At 50.6% G+C, this 10,432-nt stretch overlaps 1 protein-coding gene across 1 annotated transcript; it reads right to left on the reverse strand.

Annotated features, from left to right (window-relative positions):
* Nucleotides 1-954: 954 nt before the first annotated feature.
* Nucleotides 955-9,704, reverse strand: LOC136112880 (olfactory receptor 14A16-like). The gene is made up of 3 exons (XM_071800316.1): nt 8,785-9,704; nt 8,707-8,738; nt 955-1,037 (listed from the first exon to the last, which is right to left on the reverse strand). Exons 1-3 carry the CDS (start codon nt 9,702-9,704, stop codon nt 955-957), a joined length of 1,035 nt encoding a protein of 344 aa, XP_071656417.1.
* Between the last annotated feature and the right edge of the window lie 728 nt (nt 9,705-10,432).

Here is a 10,432-nt window from a genome sequence, read left to right on the forward strand (position 1 = left end):
TTCTGTGCTTTCCATGGGGTCTGGCCCATTACAGGCTCTGTCAGTGGGGGCACTTTTAGGGCACGAGGTGGCCCTTGACTTCTCGCCCCTTCTCTCCTACCCCTGGGCACGTTCCAATGCCCATCTTGTCAATCTGGACAGGATGCGGTTTGGAACTGGTTTGTATGTACAATGTCACTGCACCTGCTGATTTGAGGGCGTAATCATCCATCGGGACCTGGATTTTCTCCAGCTTCTCCAAGGCTTGACTGATGATCTCCTGAACAACCTGGGAAGGAACACAAAGGAGAGCGACTGTTGGAAGGAAAATGACCGGGGCAGGCAGCTCCCGTCAAGGCCAGCCAAGGTGAAGGGGACAAGGCCCATCTCAGATGGAAGGAACGCCCACATTGCCTGGAAGCCTCCCAGGTTTGCTCTGCTCTGATTGACGGGATCAGAAAGGGGGGGCTGCTCACTCCAGTGCTCTGAATGCTGGAGCTGCGGGAAGGGGCTTTTCCTGTGGAGAGGCCCCAGGCCAGGCAGCACGGGCAGACAAGGCTTCTGGGCATGAGATAGGCCTGGCTTAACTCTGCACTGCTGAGACCATTCTTTCTTTCCAGTCCTCCCTTGAGGAGGACCCGAGATCTGGACGCAGAGGAAGGTTCGACTCAGACAGCTGTCATTCCTGTCACGCTCTCTCTTCCCCATAAGGAAGTGTGGAGCAACAGGAAAAGGAAGCGTGGCCATGGCAGCACTTGTTCCAGCAGCACCAGCCTGTTGGCTGTGACAGGGAATGGAGCAGGATACGTGCTGGAGGGAGGATAAAACCCCTGAGCAGATCCTTCTGCCTTGTGCCCTTACCCGTCCGGTAAAGCCTGGGAGCTTTGCCTGCTTCAGTCCTTCCTGCAGAGCCCGCTCAGCCACATCCTTTGTGCTCCAGCGCAGGTGATAAAGCTGTTCCTGGAGCTTATGGAGCTATTCTGGCAGTGGCAGGGTTTCACTCAGGTCTGCAGTGGTCCAGGGGGTTAAGGTGCCAAGTCGTCCAATCTGGTAAACACCTGTCAGACACACACCAGAGCTTAGAACCTGGTCTAAGGCTGGGCTATGCCTCGGGCTGCCCGCTCCCCTTTCAGTGTCTCTCCCAAGTGCCATAGTTGTCTCTCCTCTTGTTGTCTTTGACAGTGGCCATCATGGCCACCAGCTCCTCCAGTGGGGGATTTGTCAAGGCAGTGATTGTTTCCATAGGGAAAAAGGGTTCGAAATTGACTCCGGACTAAGAGTGGGAGTTCCAACAAGAGCTGTGGCCACACTTCCCATCTGTGGGGCTGGAGACGGGTTCTTTAGAAATGGAAGGGACATAACAAACGCCTGTTTCTCCTGCCCAGCATCCGATCGGCACTTGCTCCTGTTTTCCTCCCTCTCAAGAGAAGGTTCAGCCTGTGCCCCTACAGTTCAACAGCTGCCAGGCGGGGGGTCTGTGTCTCCCCTCTCGCAGCGTTTCTTTAGCAACCGGGTTATCTCTGGACCTTCTCTTGGCAGAACTGCAGACAAATGCAGACTGGGTAAAGAGGGAGGAAGGGCACAATTTATAACCTTTGAAATAAGGAGAAGGAGACTTGAGAATAATACAAGAATTCTGAGAGGCTATGCAGGGAGAAAATTAGAAGGGTCAAAGCCCAATTAGAGCTGGACCTAACTAGTGTTGTAAAAGGCAACAAGAAATATTTCTATGAATATATCAGGAACAAGAGGAGGATTAAGGAGAATCTCCATCCCCTGGTGGATACAGAAGGAATCATAGGGACAGAATATGGGGGAAAGACTGAGATATTAAATGCCTTCTTGCCTCAGCCTTTAATAGTCAGAACAGTTGTGCTCCAGGCACCCAGTCCCCTGAGCCAGAAGACGGGGATGGGGAGCAGAGTGAAGCCACAATAATCCAAGAGTGAACTGTTGGTGATCTACTGCAGCACTTGGACATCCACACGTCTATGGGGCCAGATGGGATCCACCCAAAAGTGCTGAGGGAGCTGGCAGAGGTGATCACTGAGACCCTTTCCATTATCTACCAACAATCCTGGCTAAGTGGAAAGGTCCCAGTTGACTGGAAGTTGGCTAACGTGACACTCATCTCCAAGAAGGGCCAGAAGGAGGATCTGGGGAACTACAGACCTGTCAGTCCGGCCTTGGTGCCGGGGAAGGTCAGACTGGACATGAGCAGGAAGGAGTGTGAGTGGAAGGGCAGTGCTGTGGTGGAGCAGGTCAGCAGAGGGAGTCTGCATCAGCCCAAGGCTTTGTGCTTCGAGGAACAGCTGGGGAGGATGGAGAGACCTCAGCAAAGGAAGGAAGATGCTCAGACAAGAGCAAGGTGGGGCGGCAGGGGGGATGTCTGCAGCCTGCAGGGAAAGAGGTGCAGGGGATGCCACAGCACAGGACAGGCTGTCGTGGAGATGATCAAGGGATGTAAGGAGGCTGAAAGGCCCCACCAGACATGAGCCCCTATGGCTGTTGTCTCCACCTCTGATGCCTGTGAGGAGACACCTTGTCCTTCCAGCACAGGGGCCTCATGGCCTCCTTGTCCTCAGCCAGGAACCTGGGAGGTGTGGGACCATAGTCCTGCCCTTGGCCTTGCACAGCCCCACATCACACTGTCCCATGAAGAGCCCTGGGCAATGCAGGAGGGAAACCAAGGACTTCTTTGGCCATCCAGCTGCAGATGCAAATTCGCAGGAGGAGAGACAGACAGGACAGCACCTGGATCGACATGCAGGCTGATCAATGAAATAGTCCCTATGATTAGCGTCATGCCCACTCTAAACCTGGAGCCAGAATTTACTGCTTGCTACATCCATTACTTTAGGTTTTCCAGCTAGTTTGGTGAGTTCCATTCAGAAGTTTCATTCTGTCAGGAGTTCAATGTTAGTTCAGCCTTTTGCTGTTCTGCCATTCTGCAGTTGGCCTTTGGGCCTTTCTGCCTGTTGCGCTTTTGCTCTCTCTTGCTGGGATGGGCTGTCCAGGACCAAGGTGCTCCCTTCTGCAGGACTGGCTGCTCCATGTGACTGGAGTTACATGAGGGATTGCACTCAGCATATTTTCTTAATTTAATTTATCCATTTCTATTTGATTTCCCTTGTCTATTGTCAGTAAAACCAAGGATTTCTTTGGAGTTCAGCTGCAGGTGCAAATTGGCAGGATGGGGCACAGACAGGACAGCACCTTGATTGACATCCAGGTCAATAAGTGACCTATTCCCTACCATTAGCGTCATGCTATGTATAAAGCTGGAGATGCCTTTTCCAGCCAGTTAGTTTTGGTTTTCCAGATACTTTGATTAGCTCTGTCTGGAAATTCCATTCTATTGGGAGTTCAGTGTTAGTTCAGTTTTATGATATTTTGCTGTTTTCCAGTTGGCCCTCGGGCCTCTCTGCCTTTTGCACTTTTACTTCCTCTTGCTGGGATCAGCTGTTCAGGACCAGGGTGCTCTCTTCTTTTGGACTGTCTGTTCAGCACAACTGGAGTGATGTGGGGGATTGCACTGAGTATCATATATTCTACTTTATGTAGAATTAACTGTGTTATTTTTAGTAGTGTATTATTTTTACTGGAACAATGAGTGAGGATGGAGAGACAGCAGCACAGGTGAGGACACAGTGGGGTGAGAACAAGGTGGGGAAGCGCATGGGGTGTCTGCAGACTGTGGGGAAACTGCCACAGGCCTGGGACAGTGTAGGATGGACTGTGGTGGAGGTTGCCAAGAGTGAGGCTGGACACTGTATGGACAACCTCGCTCCTCACCCCCCACCCCCAGTCTGCCGGTTCCCTCATTGGCCACCAGAGATTGCATCACTTTTCCTCACATCAGACTTCTCCACTCAGCTCTGCAGGAGATGCTGCAGCTCCTGTGCACCAGCTCCACCTGCTCTCCTGTGTAAACACTGCACAGTTTAATAAACAGCAAAACACTTTCCTCAACTGTGTGTGTAAGCTGGATCTGATGAGGTCCACCATCCACTAGGGACATCCACACAAGAACTGGTTTAGACAGCGAGCTAGATAAGGGTAGAAATAAACACAATTAATGTGTTGACTGCCATGTTAATTAGAGCTCTGAAGAATGGGGCAAGTTTGTAACTCCGTGAAGCTCTAAGCAGAAACCAGACAATTGAGAGGAATTGAATGACCAAAGAGCAAGTGGAGGAGAAACCTGAAAGGATTAGGAAGGCAAATGTCCAGACAGTGCTGGAAAGTTGTCCTTTGACAGGGACATTGAATCAGGAGAGGTGGGAACTCCTGAGTGATGAGGGAGATGAAATAATAGAGTGATGGTAATAGAAGTACAGGGGAAGACCAACATTTCTTCTCCTATCCTTTGTACACTTCCCCATAATTCACTTTTTGGCTTTTTTCTTTTAAATTTTAATATGTTAAAAAAAAAAAAAAAAAAACCTAAACAAAAATCTTCAATCAAACAAACAAACTAATCAAACAAATAAACAAAAGCCCCAAAAAAGCAAAGCAAAAAAACCCCCAAACCAACTAAACAATAGCAACCAAAACCAAAATAGCAACAACAACAACAGAACAAACCACAAACAAAACAACGACAAAAAAGTGCGGCTTTCCAGGCAGACATCAGTCAGCAGGTGTCTCACCATGAACAGCCAGTGTCATTTTAGGGGTCCCAGTGTACCTGAGGTGCTGTCCTGGGATTGGCATCTATCACACAGGACCTGGGGAGACCAGAGCACCTTGCAATGCAGGTGGAGGCTGGGCAGGGTTTCCTGGGGCATCTACACTGGCACCAGGTGTTTGTGTCCCTGGAGCTGAAGACATTTGTGTCCTAAATCCATGCCCAGTTCTGAAAAACTCTTTACTTTTCAAAGAAAAGTAACCCCCCCTGAAAGGACTTTAAATAAATAAATAAATAAATATGTTGACACCATCCTTTGTTTTAGATCTTTGTCTTCAGTTCTTGTTTTAATTTTCATTGAGATTAACTGACATCTGATGGGCCTGCAGGCATGAAGCCAAGATCAATTTGTGTCTTGCATAGCACCCCATGCCCTCTAAACCTTCCCTGCCCAGGACTCCTCGCACTTTGCCCAGAGCGACTCACACTGAGGTGTTGGCTGGTTCACTGGCTGAGATGTTGGTTTAGATGGTCACCTACAGCACATGCAGATTGAGGCCCCATCATTGTCTGCTCTGCTCCAGGTAGAAACAGAGCCCAACTTCACAATGGGATCATAAGAGAACTGAGGTTTAAGGGACCTCAGGAGTTTGCAGTCCAACCTGTCACAAACTGGGTCACACCAAGGTGTTCAAGCCTTGATTCAATCCCAGTTTTAGCAGGACTAGAGGAGTGATCATCCCTTTGTACTCGGCACTGGTGAGGCTGCGCCTTGAATCCTGGGGTCAGTTTTAGACCCCTCATGACAAGGAAGACATTGAGGTGCTGGAAAGAGATGAGAGGAGGGTGACAAGGCTGGTGAAGGGTCTGGAGCACCAGTCTTATGAGGATCGGTTGAGCGAGTTGGGGCTGTTCAGCCTTGAGAAAAGGGGACTTATCGCTGTCTACAACTACCTGAAAAGAGGTTTTGTCATGGTGGGTGTTGGTCCCTTCTCCCAAGTAGCAAGTGATAGGACAAGAGGAAATGGCCGCAAGTTGCACACGGGGAGGTTTAGATTGGATATTAGGAAAAAAAATTCTTCAGGGAAAGGGTTTAGAAGCAACAGAACAGATTGCCCAGTGAGGCTGTGGAGTCCCCATCACTGAAGGTGTTTAAAAGACTTATACATGAGGCTGTTAGGGACATGGTTTAGTGCCAGATTTAGGTTATGGTTGGACTGAATGATCTTAAGGGTCTCTTCCTAGCACAATTATTCTATGGTTCCATGATAAATCATATTTGATATTTTCTTTCTCAGAGGACCACGCAACCTCCCTGAGAGCCAGGACTTTTCTGAGGTGTTTGAGAGATGTCTCACGGTCACACCAGCCAGTTCCACCAGCTCCTGTCTGCCCCTTCCTGCACCAAAAGTTTTCTCTATATTTCAACCTTCCAGGCAAGTTTCTGGGACACAGCAAATGCTGTCCAGGTCTTCTGGGCCTGTTCAGAAGAGAACACCAGGCTGACATGTTGATGGGTTCTCTGTGCATCTAAATGTTTTCCTGACCATTTTTCTCGATGTCCCACTTCTGCCCAACCTTTCTGGTCCTTACGCTGTACATGAGGGGATTGAACAGGGATTTGAGGGATTCACTCCCCCACGACAGACCTTCCCTCATCTGCTCAGCCGGTCACCTTGTCATAGAAGGAGATCAGGTTGGTCAAGCAGCACCTGCCTTTCCTAAAGCCATGCTGATCGGGCCCAATTGCTCGTCTCGTATGTGTGACCTCACAGTCCCTTCCCAGCCATGTTCCTGCTGTTGGCCTGTCCCCTGCAGAGGCAGAAGTGACCTCACAGTGCCCTCCACAGCCATTGGCTTCCTACTGGACTATGAGTTCCTGAGACACAAGTGACCACATGGCATCGTACTCAGCCATCACCCTGCTTGTGGTCCAGTGTGTGAGCAGATAAAACTAAGCTGGTTTCATCAAATGTGTTCAGTAGATTCCTATCAAGGGTTTGAGTGGAGAAATGTTCCTCAGAGGAGCTGCTGTATTTACTCTGGGGCATTTTACATCTCTGCTTCTGACTCTGATTTTTTTTTTTTCTTCTTCCTCTGTCTATTCTGATCTGAAAGAGCCCTCCAAGGAAAAGATTCATGGAATCCTACAATAAAGCAGGTTGGAAGAGACCCCTGAACACCATCTCTGTCCCACTGACCTTTATGGCACCCCAAGGAATAGCTGACAGCGTTTGTGCTCCCTTGCTTCATCTCACCACATGCACACAGTGGACATGCAGATGATGTGTGTGTTTACATCTCATCTGCACAACAAAAACATGAGGTTTTGACCTATTATTTCATAGAATCATAGAATGTCCTGAGTTAGAAGGACCCACAAGGATCATCGAGTCATACTCCTGTCCCTGCACAGGAAACCCCACAGTTCACACCGTGTGTCTGAGGACGTTGTCTGGTCTCTTCTTCAACACTGTCAGGTTTGGGCCGTGACACCTCCCTGGGGAGCCTGTTCCAGTGTCCAGTACCTCTGGGTGAAGAACCTTGTCCTCATGTCCAACCTAAACCTCCCCTGGTACATATTCTTCCATTCCCTTGGATTCTGTCATTGGTCACCAGAGAGAAGAGATCAGTTCCTACCCTTCCTTCTCCACTTGTGAGGAAGCTGTTGCCATCATGAAGTCTTCTTTTAGTCTTTTCTTCAACTCTGACGGTGAGAATACCCTTGGTTTTCTTTCTGAAGCAGAAAGGAGAAGCCATGACCTCCAGGCAATGGGAAGGGGGATCCTCTCCCTCACACATAGCTCAGGGCTCTTCCTGGGACCGTGGGATGTGGGTGTGCAAGGCCCAGGGAAGGACAACACTGGGACAACAACATCCATCTTCCCCAGGGGGCTGCAAGGAGGCACCAAGGCCCCAGTGCCATGAGGACAACGTGTTCTCCTGGGCCTCAGTGGCAGAGACAACTGCCATGGCCAAGGCGACAGAGACCTGGGTTCTGCGGGTGCCTTCCAGCCTTGCCAGTGCCCTTTGCCATCTCCACCACAGGCTGTTCTACACGGTCCTACACCTGCCCCTCGTTCCCTGCAGGCTGCAGACACCCATCTCGCTTCCCCACCCGCTCTCACCCCAGCATTTCTGCACCTTCACTGCTGTGTCTGCACCCTCACCGGCTGCTCTTTGGAACTCAAACCATGGGCTGATCCAGCTCCCTCTGGGTGACCTCTTGCACCGCAGCACTGCCCTTCCAGTCACATTTCTTCCTCCTGATATCCAGTCTCCATCTTACAAATTGCACTTTGCAATATTTTTGGTTTTTTTTTTCTTTCCTGACTCTTCCCAGCAATAAGGAAAGCTCAGCTGTCTCAGAAACTGCTCTTCATGAAGGGAACCCAAACCGTTAGGCTTCTTGTGTTTTTTTACCTGACCAGATAGAAGTCACCTCACCATGATCTTCTAAATCCTATGACTTTTGCTGGCCTTTCAGCTTCTCTGACAGACACGACCATGTCCCTGTTGCTGTCCCGTCATGTTCTCAGGTGGGATGGACATGACAACCCATCTCCAAGGCCGGGTAGGATCTGTGGGTACTTAGGAAGAGATACCTTCCCAGCTCTATTCCTGCTGCTGGCCTCTCAGCTTTCTTTATGGAAATCCTGTGATGGAGTCCAGCTCTGTCACAGCAGTGCCCATTGCCTGTCCCTGCCTGCACTCACAGCACTGACACACAGCAGGACGGGGACCAAGCTGCCAGAGCACTCAGGCCTTGCACCAACACAAGGGATGGGAAGGAGAGTGTGGAAGTTAAATGAGAACAGCTCTGGAAGACCAAGCGCTGGTGCTCCCTGGCACGGCTGCCATGCTGGACTCTTTTCCCCTCCTTCCATCTACACAGAAACTGTCCCTGCAGCTCCAAACAGGCCTTGGTGAAAGGATATCAGGAGAAAACACATGCTGCAAGGCCTATTAATTTGTTTAAACACACAGAGAGCACAGCTTCTCATTTACACAGCCCCTCAGTAAGCAAAGAAAACAGTGAATTAGAAAGGGGATGACAAAATTATCACGTGAAAACCCCAAGTAGCAACAAAAAATACAGTAGGACAGGCTGAGCCTGCAACAATTAACACTATAACCATTATGCAGAAGCTGATGAGCAGTGTATTGCTTCATAAAATAATCCAGCCATCAGTTTCCTCAGGGCATCCTTGAGCTCCTGGTTCCTCATGCTGTAGATGAGGGGGTTCACTGCTGGAGGCACCACTGAGTACAGAACAGACACCACCAGGTCCAGGGATGGGGAGGAGATGGAAGAGGGCTTCAGGTCGGCAAACACACCAGTGCAGAGGAACAGGGAGACCACAGCCAGGTGAGGGAGGCAGGTGGAAAAGGCTTTGTGCCGTCCCTGCTCAGAGGGGATCCTCAGCACGGCCCTGAAGATCTGCACATAGGACAGAACAATGAAAACAAAACACCCAAATGCTAAACAGACACTGATCACAATAAGCCCAGCTTCCCTGAGGTAGGAGTGTGAGCAGGAGAGCTTGAGGATCTGGGGGATTTCACAGAAGAACTGGCCCAGGGCATTGCCCTTGCACAATGGCAGTGAAAATGTATTGGCCGTGTGCAGCAGAGCAGTGAGAAACCCAGTGGCCCAGGCAGCTGCTGCCATGTGGACACAAGCTCTGCTGCCCAGGAGGGTCCCGTAGTGCAGGGGTTTGCAGATGGCAACGTAGCGGTCATAGGACATGATGGTGAGCAGACAATATTCTGCTGTGATCAGGAAGATAAACAAAAAGAGCTGTGCTGCACACCCTTGAAAGGAAATGATCCTCGTGTTCCAGAGGGAATTGGCCATGGACTTGGGGAGAATGGTGGAGATGGAGCCCAGGTCGAGGAGGGAGAGGTTGAGCAGGAAGAAGTACATGGGGGTGTGGAGGTGCTGGTCCCAGGCTATGGTGGTGATGATGAGGCCGTTGCCCAGGAGGGCAGCCAGGTAGAGGCCCAGGAAGAGCCAGAAGTGCAAGAGCTGCAGCTCCCGTGTGTCTGTGAATGCCAGGAGGAGGAACTGGGTGATGGAGCTGCTGTTGGACATTTGCTGCCTGTGGGCATGAGGACCTGTGCAAGGAGGAAAAGACAGTGACAAGTTAGGGGAGACTTCTCTGGGAAAAACCAAAGCCATCTCCCACAGACCCTCCCACGAAGAGACACTTCTTCTAGGAGAACGTCCTGGCTGGAGCCCTCATCGGTGCTTGATGAGTGTGCAATGAAGAGCAGGGTCTCTGCCCAGGGGCTCTTGAGGAGTCACCCTGACCCTGGTCTGGTGGGGCAGGGGCCAGATCTGGGGTTCAGATTTGTCAGCTGGAACAGCTCCTGGTGCAGAAGGGACTTTCACCATCTGTACCCCCAGGCCTGAGAAACTGAGTTTGATAGGCTGGGTGTTTCTACAGCTCCTTCTCACCTCCTGCCCTGGGGAGTGTTCTTGGGTGTCAGAAACCCTCAGCATTTCTGCTGCACTCAGGGAGAACAGAGCGAGTCCTGAGAGACCAGAGGATGCCTGTGGGTCAGTGCAGAGTGAGGGCAGCTGCTCTGTCCCTCTGTCTTGCTCCAGCTGCCCTGGGCTGTCACCTTTCTGAGATGGAGACTGATCACACTCCCATGTTACCCTGAAAAGCCACCAGGCACTGTTGAGAGCAGAGGGACCCACCACAGGCCACGACATGTCTCACCCTTTCCTAAGGTCTCAACCCCCCACGTTTAGCCAAGGACACACGTGGCTCATTTGACAAACCAAACAGCATTTTGGCTGTTGCAGCATCTCTG

This window comes from Patagioenas fasciata, chromosome 30 (assembly GCF_037038585.1).
Source record: "Patagioenas fasciata isolate bPatFas1 chromosome 30, bPatFas1.hap1, whole genome shotgun sequence".
In the NCBI taxonomy this organism is placed as follows: Eukaryota; Metazoa; Chordata; class Aves; order Columbiformes; family Columbidae; genus Patagioenas; species Patagioenas fasciata.

Bases quoted from the DNA above. Each gene is read 5' to 3' on its own strand.
- LOC136112880 (XM_071800316.1), bottom strand. From the start codon at position 9,704: ATGTCCAACAGCAGCTCCATCACCCAGTTCCTCCTCCTGGCATTCACA. The intron at 8,739-8,784 runs TTATGAAGCAAT...TAATGGTTATAG, and splicing joins AAACTGATGGCTGGATTATT to TGTTAATTGTTGCAGGCTCA. The intron at 1,038-8,706 runs GTATTTTTTGTT...TGTGTCTGACAG, and splicing joins CAGGCTCAGCCTGTCCTACT to GTGTTTACCAGATTGGACGA.